This window comes from Catharus ustulatus, chromosome 1 (assembly GCF_009819885.2).
Source record: "Catharus ustulatus isolate bCatUst1 chromosome 1, bCatUst1.pri.v2, whole genome shotgun sequence".
Taxonomy (NCBI): Eukaryota; Metazoa; Chordata; class Aves; order Passeriformes; family Turdidae; genus Catharus; species Catharus ustulatus.
Window position 1 is genome coordinate 121,188,334 of NC_046221.1, and position 12,399 is coordinate 121,200,732.

Here is a 12,399-nt window from a genome sequence, read left to right on the forward strand (position 1 = left end):
TAATTATTTTGATCAAAAAACACACGTGCTCATTTTTTAATGGCAGCTAAATACTACACTAAGGGCTGCTTTGCAACACAACCTTTTAACTGAAAGCATGACACTACAAAGACAGCTTGACAAATTTAAATATAGCAAAACGCGAGCCATTTCTCTTAAATTGACACTTTAGTTTTGGTGGGTTTTAGCTACTGTAACAGGGGTATATGGGCAAGTATGAAAGTACTCGTGTAAAAGTCCATAGCCAAAGAACTTTCAGTCCATACTCTTTTTCTTGTGACAATTCCTTATACAAATGAAAATTCTACGCTCATTAAAAACAAAACAAAACAAAACAAAAAGAAAAACAAACAAACAGAAAACAAAAGCAGAAAACAAATTAAGAAACAAAATCAAAGACATTAGCTTGCAAACTTAGGTAATTTAGAATTCTAGAAACAATCCAATGGCTACTTTAATTAACACATCCTCTCTGCAATCAGCTGAAGGCGTACAGAAATATATACTTTTACACGGCTTAACACGGCCAACATAAAATAGATAATATAATCTGAAAGATAAATAGAGTTTAATACCTTAGTAATTTGTACTTAGAAACAAAGGCCTTGGTGCAGTCTTGTTGTGTGCACTTGTAGGGCCTCTCTCCTGTGTGAGAGTATGAGTGAACCTTTAATTTCTCAACACTGTTAAAGGCCTTGTCACACAGTTGGCAAGGAAAGTTTTTTCTTGGTTTGGTTTCACCACGCTTACGTTTCCCTGAAGGGACTTTCTGGGTATCTCTTACTTCTGACAAATCACCAGGAATGACAGTGGCCATCGCAGCCTAAACCAGGCCTTCTTGTTGGACACTTGGGAATTGCCCAACTCCACTAAATGATTTAGCTTTAGATGGCTTCTCAAGTTTCATGTGGTCGTAAAAGAAAGCAAAAGGGGACTGGAAAAAAAAAATAAGAAACAACTAGTTTGTAACTAAACTTAGATTTTGAAGTTTACTTGCTATGTGATGCTTCTGAATAAAACTTAAAAATAAAGTTAGGTTCAGCTGGTCTAATGTAATACCTACAGGTTTCTTTATACTATTTGCTGCAACTCTTAAAACGCATTGCTCAGGATGAACAGATCCACATATGCCCTGAATTCACACCTCACAACCTTCCCCTCAAGCACTGATGGAGAACAGCAAAGGTTTCTGTCAGATTAAGGGAGGCATCAGGCAAAGAGCTTACCTACCCAGGCACCTTTTGGCAGCTTCTGATTTCAAACAAATTACAGCTGTGCCTGTGTTGTTTGCACAGACATCCCCACATACACCAGCACGTGCGCACACACACACACAGAACTGCCAAAGTGAAAGTCTGTAAGCCTCAAAATGTTTGAAAACCTGCACAAAACACAGCAGTACCCATGCTGACACTATGGAGGGCAAAGCTCGTGTTCCCTTTTGGATGTACCTCCTTCCCCATGATTATTGCACATCTACACATCTACTCTAGCAAAATGCAAGTGCTGTCAGTGATGCCTAACAGCAGGGGAAATTCTCCTGTAAACTCACCCTCTGCTAACAGAGACTTGATCTATAAATGACAGAAGTCTCATGGATTAGGGTTAGATTAGACAATCAGGGTTTTATCAGCCCAGTGCTGGAGATACCCAGCCTCCTCATGCTATCCTGTGAGACACAAAGGCTGTAAGCATTCAGACTCAGGCTAGCTCAGGATGGAGGCTCCAAGTCCTGCCCCTGTGGCATAGCCAAATGTGAACTGCACCGGAGGCTTTCACTGTCAGGAGGTGCATGACGTGATCCTTGTGTCTGACTTGTGGATGAGAAGCTTTAAATTCGTCATCTGGTATCATATAGTGGCAACTGGGCACCTGCCATCACAGGGCACTCAACAGCCCTCCTTTGTCAGGGATTGCTGACATCTTTGCTTCATCCTTGGAGCACAACTGCTACTATAGATACCAAAATCCTGCATTACCCATCATGGGAAGGGTGGAGCGTGAGGACTGCAGCAGCGGGGACAAGGAGGACAGCAGGACAGCACTCAATGCAAGCATTTGGGAGGGCTGGAAAGCCCCAAAATTTAGCCTTTCCCCCTTGAAAGTGCCAGCACCCACCCCCAGCCCCGGTGTTGTGGCTGACAGCTGCTGTCCCCTCCGGTCTCTGCCGGGGCAGCTGCGCAGGAGGCGGCCGGGCTGGACGGCACCGGGGCCGGGCAGTGTCCAGGCCAGCGCTCAGCGTCCAGGCAGAGCCACAGCCCCGGCAGCAGGGCTGGGAAGCCGCAGCTGCTGGGACAGGTGGAGCTGGGCAGCTGGAGCCGGGCAGGCACCACCAGGCTGCAGCTGCTCCAGCCCAACGCCACCTCCCTGGAAAACAAACTGGGCTCTTCCCTGCTGGCAGGAAGGGAGGCTGGGGAGCTGGGAGGGAGCCCCAGCCTTAGCTGTCCTCTCACCCCTGCTGAGGTTCAGCAGAGATGGAGGGAGCTAAGTGCTCCAGAGAGGAGTGGAGAGCAGCACTCAGGTGTGCCAGGGGGAAAACTACACAGTCCTTGCAAGTGCCCCAGCATGGTCCTGGAAGAAAGTGAGAAGGAAGGAAAGCCTGTGTTTTCCTCAGTGCATGGCAGGACAGGAGAAGCAGGGAGAGGAAGGGGAAGTTCTCTTTAATGTCTGTATTTTAAGAAATCCTCAGACTGAGACCCCCATTTGAAATATACAGAGTATGTCTTTCTCTAAGCCTTTTGCTCCCTTCTCCCCATTTTCCCTTGTCTCTGGAGGAGGAGAGAAGTACTGGCACACTAAGATGGAAATCTGCTTCCTATCAACCCTGAAGTCCTTGAATGACAGGTTAAGCTATGCTACCTCCTTTAAACAAACAGTTTTGCAAGACCATCTTATTCCCTAAAATTTTATCAGGAAACACTAACTTCTTTTAAAGATACCTAATGAGAGAAAAGCATTTCTTTAAGGACTCTCTTGATTTCAGATTTGTCTCAAACTCATTTCCACTCGTGGGATGAAGCCTGGAGACATCAGTTCCATGAGTGGGAAAATTCACAGGTTTTCAAAGTATCAGCTTAATTTTACTTTCTGTTCATAATAACAATCTAGTTCACTAGTTCACTAGAACACTAGTTCACAAGGAACAGTTTAGGTGTTTGGAGACCTAGGAGTAGTAATTTTCCTCAATAGAAGTAAATGAAGACCAGTTTCAAAGACTTCAATGAAGCCACCAATGTATTCAAAAGGAGAGTCTGATTAACATCAAAGTTGTGATATATCTGTGGACTGAAAGGTGTTTTTTTAATATAGGCTTTAATCAGAATCCAGTAATAAAATTAATTTTGTTCTTCTGTAAGTGAACACACTGGTCTTTAATGCATATTGGCCTGAATGTAGAATGAAATTTTGCTTTAGTCTAATCTCTCCTGACAAATGAAGTTCAGAGGGGAGAAAAAAATCCAACCTGACCTACACTTGCGCGGAGTACTTTTATACCACACAGGCACCAGCATGAGACTCACCACACAGAGCTGAGAGCACAGCAGTCACAGCCCTCACTGCATGGCCAGGGCACTTACAGCCCCAAGGGGGTACAAGGGATCCAGTCCCTCTCGCCCCCATGCCAAATCCATACCTAGCCTGAGACAGGGCAGGCAGGATTAGCAGAAAAGGCAAGGGAACAGCCTCCACAGTCTGCTGCATGATAGTGGCATTACTTCAGCCATGCTGGCTCCAGAGCTCAGTAGCAAGTAGACTCTGTGCCCAGGCAGTGACAAGAGAAGCGGGGACAGCAGAAAAGATACAGGGGAGGAGGATGAGCCATCACAGGGAGAGAGACTGGACAGAACCTGTTTGGGAGTGTGGGGCTAGGGAGGCTCAGGGAGTGCTGCATAGGCATTGGGAATATCTAAGGACATGAAGATAGGGGTGAGCTGGTAACACTGGGGTGGATGGGAAGCAACTGAACGTGCATCAGGCTGGGGAGATGCAGGATATGAGGCCATGCAGACAGGTGCTCTGCAGAATCTGATGTGATGTCAGAAGCATCCTTTGTTGTGAAACAGCTTAACAAATTAACATCTGACAACTTCTCATTCCTTTTCTCAATGCAAAGATCACACCTCAGGCTGGAGATTATCCTATATTCAGGCCAATATATCATTACTATTATCTTCTACAAAATTTCAGGTAACCTAACTTCTGTACCAGTCAGAACATTCACAGGGACGAAGAATTCAGGTTTTGTTTCTCTACAATCAAAACTAATTAAGCTGACTTTGAACTGTGTTTAAATGTCCTTAAAAATGCATCATTAGAACAAATATAATGTGGATCCAATCTTTAACAATGACAACATTTTATTAAAAACCACATATGCACTATTATCTCAGTATCACTTCTCAATAGGTGAGGCAATTAAGAATGTCAGTACTGATCTCTGAATAGCAAATAACCACTTTTTTCCCTTTTTTTTGGGTGTGGATATATAGACTGAGCAATGGAGATAAAACTTTAAAAAACCACTGATCCTCAAATATTAATTTTTCCAAAGACCAGCTGAAAGAATTTTATGAGTAAAATTGCCTGCTTGTGTCTCAACATATTATCACTTAAAATCCACATTCTTACTGGTTCTTTCTCAACTGCAGGATGAATGATTATATGTGGTATCAAATATAACAAACACATTACACAAATTATATTATATGTAATACTATTTTTAAAGAAATATATACTTAAAACAAGATTAAAGCAGCCTCTGTTCAATGCACACCTGATGTTTGCCCACTAAAGTCCTCAGATTTTGGTCTTAACCAGTTCCGCTGACTCTTCTTGGAGGAAACCAGAATCCAGTACTTCCCATTTTTACTGGTCTGAAAAACAAAAGGAACAACGGACTAGACTCCAGCGAAACCAGTGCATTCATAAAGGCTGTGATGCGGCAAGACCAGGGATTGGAAAGAATTGGAAAGGAAAAGTTAAAAGGGACAGATCCAACCCATGCACAGAACATTATATACTGTTAATTATAAACTGTAGGAATCATTCTTGCATTATCAGTAGCAATTATGCACTTCAATTTGCAGAATACTTACATAATTTGAACTAATGCTATGCTGGACAGTGACACATAAAGAGATAAAATTAGACAAAAGCAAAGGAGTTTTTATAAAGTTGAAAAAAAATCCACAGACCACAAATAATTTAGATGTAACAGCAAAACATGTGAAATGCTGGGCCCAGACTTGAGTTTCTTACTCAGAAAGGACTGAATAAGAGAAGATTCTGGATTAGGCCCAACTTTACTAGAACCTAATGCCTTCATTCTGCTTAATTATACAGGAAATAGCAGCTTAAAAGGTGACCTGCAAAGGAAAATAAAATTAATTTTAAAAAAATAATAAAACCTCTTAATGATGAACATGCTACAGGTAAATCCCAAAGGAGGGCAAGTCTAGGTATGCCTGAGCAAATTGAGAGGGCCTTTTTGGAATTTCCCTTATATCTCCCTTTCCCATGCTATCATCCTTTAGTAAATCTGCAGCAAGTCTTCCTTTTCTTGCTAGAAGGCCTTCTGGATGACACAGGTATACACAGAAAACATGTTCAGTGCCTCACTGTAATGGGGAGGTTCATCCTGTCCAATTCTTCCAGATGTGTAAGGGCAAAGCCCTATACAGTGCTCATACCCCACAGCAGGTTTGGCAGAAGCCCTGTAGTAATGCAACATTTCCCCCCACACAAACGATTTTCCCTTCTGGTTTGCCATTCATTCCAGAAACCATTTGACACAGAGTTCAGCTCTGCACAGCCCCAGCATCCTCTGTTGGTGAGCATGAATGTGAGCAAACAGGTGTCCCTAAACACCTATTTAATGTCAAAAGTGCTTCACAGCAACCGACTGAAGCTCTCTGATGGCTGAGGAACATTTATGTGGGGCTTTGTACATACAGGCAGGAGGCAGAAACCAGCACTTAAAGTTCTGTTTTCAACGTGCAAATGAGCACAACCCTCACCTCCACTTTTTGGGGTCCCAAAATCATCTTGTTTAAGGGAGAAAACACTGGTGACTCCTTACCTCCTCTCCCAGCATGACCCTTATAAATCCATTCCCTTGCAATGCCCATCTCAGTATCTTCCACTGTCACAAAGGAAGAGTTTCATTCCCCAGATGTTTCTACTAATGTACTACTATTGTTAAGTAGACAATATTTAAGACAGACACATAAATGTAATGGATTAAGTCCTCATGGACTTAGTTCCTTCACTGTTCACATTTACAGATTATTTCCTGTTTGGAAAAAAAACCCCAACAAATCCTGTTAAAATATTATAAAGTCCTCTCAGTGGTATTTAACTTTCTCTTAAACGTTTATAGTCCTCAATGCTCACGACACGCCTAAAGCTGCTCTAGCAAAAAGCAGATGCCCTCAGAGACAGGCCACTACAGACAGGGAAGGGCTATGGAATCAGGGGAAAATGAAGCAACTGAACAAATAAATAAACAAGATAAACACGAGATGTAGCTAAAATGCTGAGGAGAATGAAGGAGGACAGTCAGATAATCTCATTCATTCATACCTTACAAGTACAGCAAAATCACAATGCAGTGATCCAGGTGAGGGCAATGCTACACCTACAATTAGTGGGATCTAAATTATGTACACACAAAAGGGGCTACATTTGTATAAATAATGAAAACATTTACTCCATTTGACAGGATTAGGTGAAAAGATAAAATAATTCCTGTGCTTTACAACAATAAGCATGCTATAGGATAAAAGATTTTTCCTTATGCAGAGAAGACAAAAGTTGTCCATGATAATGCTGATTTCTAGACCACCTTTCTCAGAAGTTTTGGTATTAGAAAGTGTCTGAGACATAATACTGGACAAAGATGTACCATTCTCTTTGTTATAAGCTTTTCATCTAGATGTGGTAGGAAGAATTTTTAATGAGTAACAAAGTTCAAAGTACTCTCCACATGAAGCAGAGAAGCATCACACAGCAAAATGCACTGTCACATGCATGTGCCCAAAGCCCACTTGGGTACTTGCAACAAAACATGACATCTCTAATTTGTCAGAATTGTTAGAATTCTTACAATTTACCAGATCTTCCAGAATTTGTGAAGCACTAATTTTGCTAAGTCTCCAAATGCCCTGATAATTCCAGGTTAGATAATATTTGAATTTCAATCCAAAAAAGTGCTCCAAAACCCTTATGTGGAAGATAAATAAAATACAAATGTAAAACAACCTATTCCTTTTCAATATTAAAAAAGTAACCATTTTCTTTCCAAATTCACAGTTCCTATTTAAACACCTGACCAAATTGTTACACTTCAAAATATTTTAAAACATTTGATATTTCAACTAAAAGGGTAATGAAGAGAATACAGAAATATAACCAGTAATCCTCCTCCTAACTTGCGTTTCATACTTAAGAGGGTTCAAGCACAGTAAAGGAAAACAACAGTTTCACGGTTATTTTCTTTCAAAATAAAAGAGCAATAGTGAGAACACAGTACTGAGAACACAGTATTTGTCATTTTGCCTTTTATATAAATAGCAAATCTAGCTTCAGTTCCTGAAATCAGTCAGTGTTAAACCAAAGGAAGGGTCCTAGAAATATCAGAATCACAATAATGGTAGAACTCAGTAAGGAGTTAATAGCATTAGAGTCATAGTGGGTTTAAAATATTTCTTTAAGGAAACAAAATGGAAAGTGGTTACTTACCCTACGGAAACTGATTCTTTAAGAAGTGCTGTCCGCACAGATCCCAGGTGAGCACGTACTCACACGGACAGAACCAAGTTCTCTGAAGTCAGCTATGTCCATGCAGGCTGTGCCTGTGAACCCTCCCAGCTCTGCACCAGGCAAAGGAGTCCCCAGCAGTGCCAGGCTCCCCACTGCCCCACCTAGCACGGCCAGCAGCAGTGGCAGCTCCCACCTCTGCTCCTCACTCACACCGTGGCACAAATCCCATCGCACAACGCGCTGCTTTGGCAGGTGGCAGCCTCCCTCTCTCCTGCTGCTCCCACACCTGCGCTCCCACCTCAGGGGTTTAGGTGTGATGGCAACTGAGCTGGCAAGGTTTGCTGTGGCTGATCAAAGGGAGAAGGGGCATGGGAGAGGAATACATGGGCAAGAGCTGATGTCCTAGCTGGAACTGTGGTGTGTGGTTTGGAAAGTTGAAACACCGACTGGCATCCCAGCTGAGGGACAAAGAGGATGAACAACAAGCCCAACCCAAGGGAGCAAGGAGTTGCTAATGCTCAGGGTGGTAATGGAACAAACTAATCTCAGGATGCCCCAGTCCAACCTCTCTTGGGTTTGCCAACAGCAAAGACCAATTCAGAGTAAAGGACCATAGATGACTTTTGGTGCTTCTACCGCCCATGCACCTGGAAGAGCCACCATTACCATATCCTAAGTAATGATTTTACCTCTTTTCTGTACCAGGTGACTAATAGTCTACAGAGCACTGGCAAAGCACCGACAAGCTGTCACCTGAGCAAAAAGTGCTGACAAATGAAATTGAAGCAATCAAGGATAGCAGAGGGAGCTGAGCTGGTGAAATCATCAGCAAGAGACAGCTGGTGTATCTACTCACTGTGGCTCAGAAGAGCCAAAATGAGTGTCAGGTAGCACCTCCAGTTGCAGAGAGGCAGTCACTGGAACAGGTTGCCCAGAGAAGCTGTGAATGCCCCATCCCTGGAAGTGTTCAAGGGGACAGATTGGACAGAGCTTTGAGCAACTTGGTCTAGTGGAAGGTGTCCCTGCCCATGTCATGAGGGCTGGTAGTAGATGATCTTTAAAGTCCTTTCCAATCCAAGCTGTTCGATGGCTCCAACTACAAACCTCACCCCCTTCAGCTGGGGCTCTAAAAATGGCACAAATGTTGTCAGAGCTCCTGAAGATGAAGGAATCCCACGTTAGGGCAACCAAAGAAGGAGCACCGTGTCGCCTTCTCTAGCTTTCCCTGTGCTGTGGGTTTAGACACAAGCCTCTCACTAGGCAATTCCATTTTGCAGGGGAACAGATTTAATCCTCCTGCTGATACTGCTTTTGGAAGGGGCTGAGGGCAGAAGTGGGAAAGTGCCTGCACTGCTCCAGGACAGCATGCCAGGACCTGCAGCCCTGCAAGGCTCAGACACCCTTCCTGGATCAACAAGGATCAACGTGCCTACTGCACACTTGTACTCGCCTCAGAGACACAGCAGGAGGTGTGACCGGCTCTGTAGAAAAACACTGGATTTTTTGCAGCAGAAGCTTCAACTCAGAGTAGCTGCAGGCAGCAGAAGATCCAGCTTCCCACCTGTGGCCTTGTAGAGAGAATTAACTTTCCATAAGGGAGGATCTCAGATGGAGAAGCTGATCCCACCAACGGAAACAGTCAAGCAGGTAAGAAAAATCCATGCAAAGATGTTGAAGTTTTGATGACTTTAGGGGTGCCTTTGTCCAAATTGAATTAAAATCAAGTCTTCTGATTGATTCAGGGGTCTACATCCCTGTTTGTGCTTGGCAGGCCGTTTGATTTGCATTTATTTGAACAGCATGTCACTTATAAAAAGAGACAGCTGAGGGAGCCTGCTCACCTTTGCCCATATTTAGAAAGAGAATCCTGGCTTTGGTAGGAAAATGTTGATCCTCCTCCATTTGTTCCTGGCTGAATAGGGGTGGAGAGGGGAAGGGTCAATGAAGGTCTCTCTGTGGTTCTACATCTGGAAACTCAAGCTGAGGCATTGATGCTGGAGAACAGAACGGAGGAAGAATGGGCATTGCTAGGGTGAGGCAACCAGAAAGTGAGTTTGGCCATGAAGTCTGACTAGGCCAGGAGACGTTCACACCTGCACTTTCACAAAGTGAAATTTAATTTTCTGTCTGCTTTTTTTGTGTAATTTGGAAGAGATTTGAACAGCAAGTCACATGTACAGACACCTGGCACAACTGTCTAAAAATAAGACCCTGCCAACCGCAGGAGGGACAGATCTTGACCCCCAGAGTCCAGTCTCTGGCACTTTGGTTTTTTGTATGGCAGGCAGTGAGAGGGGAGAGCTGGCAAGTACCCTACCTGAGAGCTTGGAATCAGCCAGGCATTTATAGCTCTTCTCATAAGCTGACAGACAGATGTGAAAAGACAAAGGGATCCAACACTGAGGCTCTAGTGGGAAGAGAAGGCATTGACAGGTGGGTGATGCCACTTGGCCTTCTGCATTTTCAGACAACAGGTTTTGCAAATAACCATTCAAAGATGTAGGCACTGGCCCTATGGTACAGTGGTGCTTCATGTAAAGGGAGCACGCACATAAATGCAAACTAATCACAAAAGAACAGATAGTTTTGCTGTGTGGGTTTTTAAAAAATATATACAAGACTGTTATTTATCTTATCTCAAACTTCAGGACCTGCTTATAGCACAGAGCTCAATTCAGGGAAATCCTGCTCCAAGGATTCAAGCTCTAGCCTACAGTGCAGAGGGGTGGCTGAGGGAGTGTGGTAGGACAGCAGTGAGAGCATGCACAGGCTGCAGGGAGACACAGCCAAATCCCCAAATCCAGGCATGCAGCAGGAGAACTGCCTGCGAAAGCTGCTGCAGGAAAATGGAATGATGTGGGCAAAACATTGAAAATATCTCTCCAGCGATCTTAGATATAAACATAAGAATGACTTAGAGATAATAACACATAAGAGTTCACCCCTCAGGGAAACAGCCTAACATCTAGAACACAATGAAATAACATAACCACTGAAACTAAAACCAGGCAAACCATTGTAGTCTACTGTTAGCAGCAGCACATTACTAATACCTACTGTGTGCAGAATGGTTATCATGCTGCAAAGAATATAATATAGAAGACAGAAAAAGACAAGATTCATCAATGCTAGATTTTATTTAAGGCTTTGCTGTTTTGTTGGTTTTTTTTTTTTAACATCAACAAAACAGAGAAGCCTACAGAAACTGCAGGCAGTTGAGGAGAAAAAAATCCAAATCCCATCAAACCAGTCTGAAATTTGGGTAGCAATGGAAACAAATGCACTGAAATTATTAGACACATTTCTTTTCTTGTGGGCAGCAAATACACAGATTTCAGTATTAAACATCTGTTAAATATACGTATTTTTTATTAATTAGCAAAGCAAGCACTTGGAGGAAAAATCCCACTAGACTCCTGTGGGACAGAATAGGCATTTATATAGATACAACTATTAAGTTTAATGTGTTTTTTTCATTGTCACAATTCTATGCAATTCTGAGAGCTGTACTACAGTCATGAAATTTTGACAACCAGCTTTTAATTTTAGAAAGTAACTCATTCTTATAATATGCTACACTAGAAAGAGGATTACATAACTTTTTTTCAGAATATAAAACAAAAATTCTATCATGCTTGCCCTTTTTTTCCCCCTTAAGTTTCTGGAAAAGTAGAACATGAACTTACTAATGTTTATTTTAGCATGACCTAATAGTCTGTAATTTAAAGGAAAAAAAAATCACAATACCATCCAGCATCTCTTTGTGGGCATTCCATGTTTCAGATTACTTAGGTCCACTTTAAATCTTGAGAGCTCAGTTTTGGTTACTAAATGTTCCAAACGATTCCTGGTTATACACTAAATTAAAGGAAACAAGAGCTGCCTGGAGCTAATCCATCTGATGATTGTGGTTTTATAGACTTTTTAAGAATCTCTATGGCACTGTATAGATGTTTTTCTAAAAATTTTGGAGAGACTGTGATACAAATAACACTGTTAGTGTAATTACTGTTAGAATTTTTAAAACCTGCGGAAGTGTTTTCATGTGTTTTGGAATCACACCACCACCACCACCAGCCCTCCTCCTCAAGAATAATCTGCACCCATTTTTAAAGTGATGATGCTTTTGTGAACACAAACTTTGGTCTATTTAATCTGCATATAGGCCCATGCTATTTTTATAATAAAATGCAAAAGCAAATCCTGTAGAAGCACATGCAAGCACAACACACAACCTAAAGGTGTATCAGATTATACACTAATATGTCAGGAACTAATTTGATATTTTTAAGGAAAAGTATTTTCCTTTGTCACAAGACACCTTAAAATGACCATGGGTGTGCGGGCAAGACTAATGCTGCATCTAGGCCAGTATTCTATCTTCAGTAATAGCCAAAAGTACAGAACAAGTCACAGACGTGTGATATTTCTCTGATTCTCTTCTGACCACCCACTCCTTTGATGTCAGGGAATTTCTGAACCATATGTGGTTTCTGTTTAGCAACTTGGAGCACACTGCCCTTCCAAGCAATAGTCCACAGTTCTCCTGGAAACCAGGAGACATTTTTTATAATATCTACAACATATGTTTGACAAGTCATCCCACAGGTCTCTCCACTGCTGATTTCATGGAGAACT

The 12,399-nt window shown here is 42.3% G+C and overlaps 1 protein-coding gene across 3 annotated transcripts in view; it reads right to left on the reverse strand.

The window, feature by feature from the left end:
• Window positions 1–12,399, reverse strand: part of PLAG1 (PLAG1 zinc finger) — a 53,431-nt gene that overhangs the window by 6,243 nt on the left and 34,789 nt on the right. For 2 of the 3 annotated variants that reach the window (XM_033075821.1, XM_033075828.2), the window contains exons 2-3: window positions 4,775–4,874; window positions 576–934 (exon numbers count right to left, since the gene is read on the reverse strand). In XM_033075821.1, the coding sequence (XP_032931712.1) occupies window positions 576–817 (242 nt within the window). In that variant the 5' untranslated portion in view covers window positions 818–934; window positions 4,775–4,874. The remainder of the gene's footprint in view (window positions 1–575; window positions 935–4,774; window positions 4,875–12,399) is intronic. The other variant, XM_033075836.1, reaches the window with a different exon arrangement.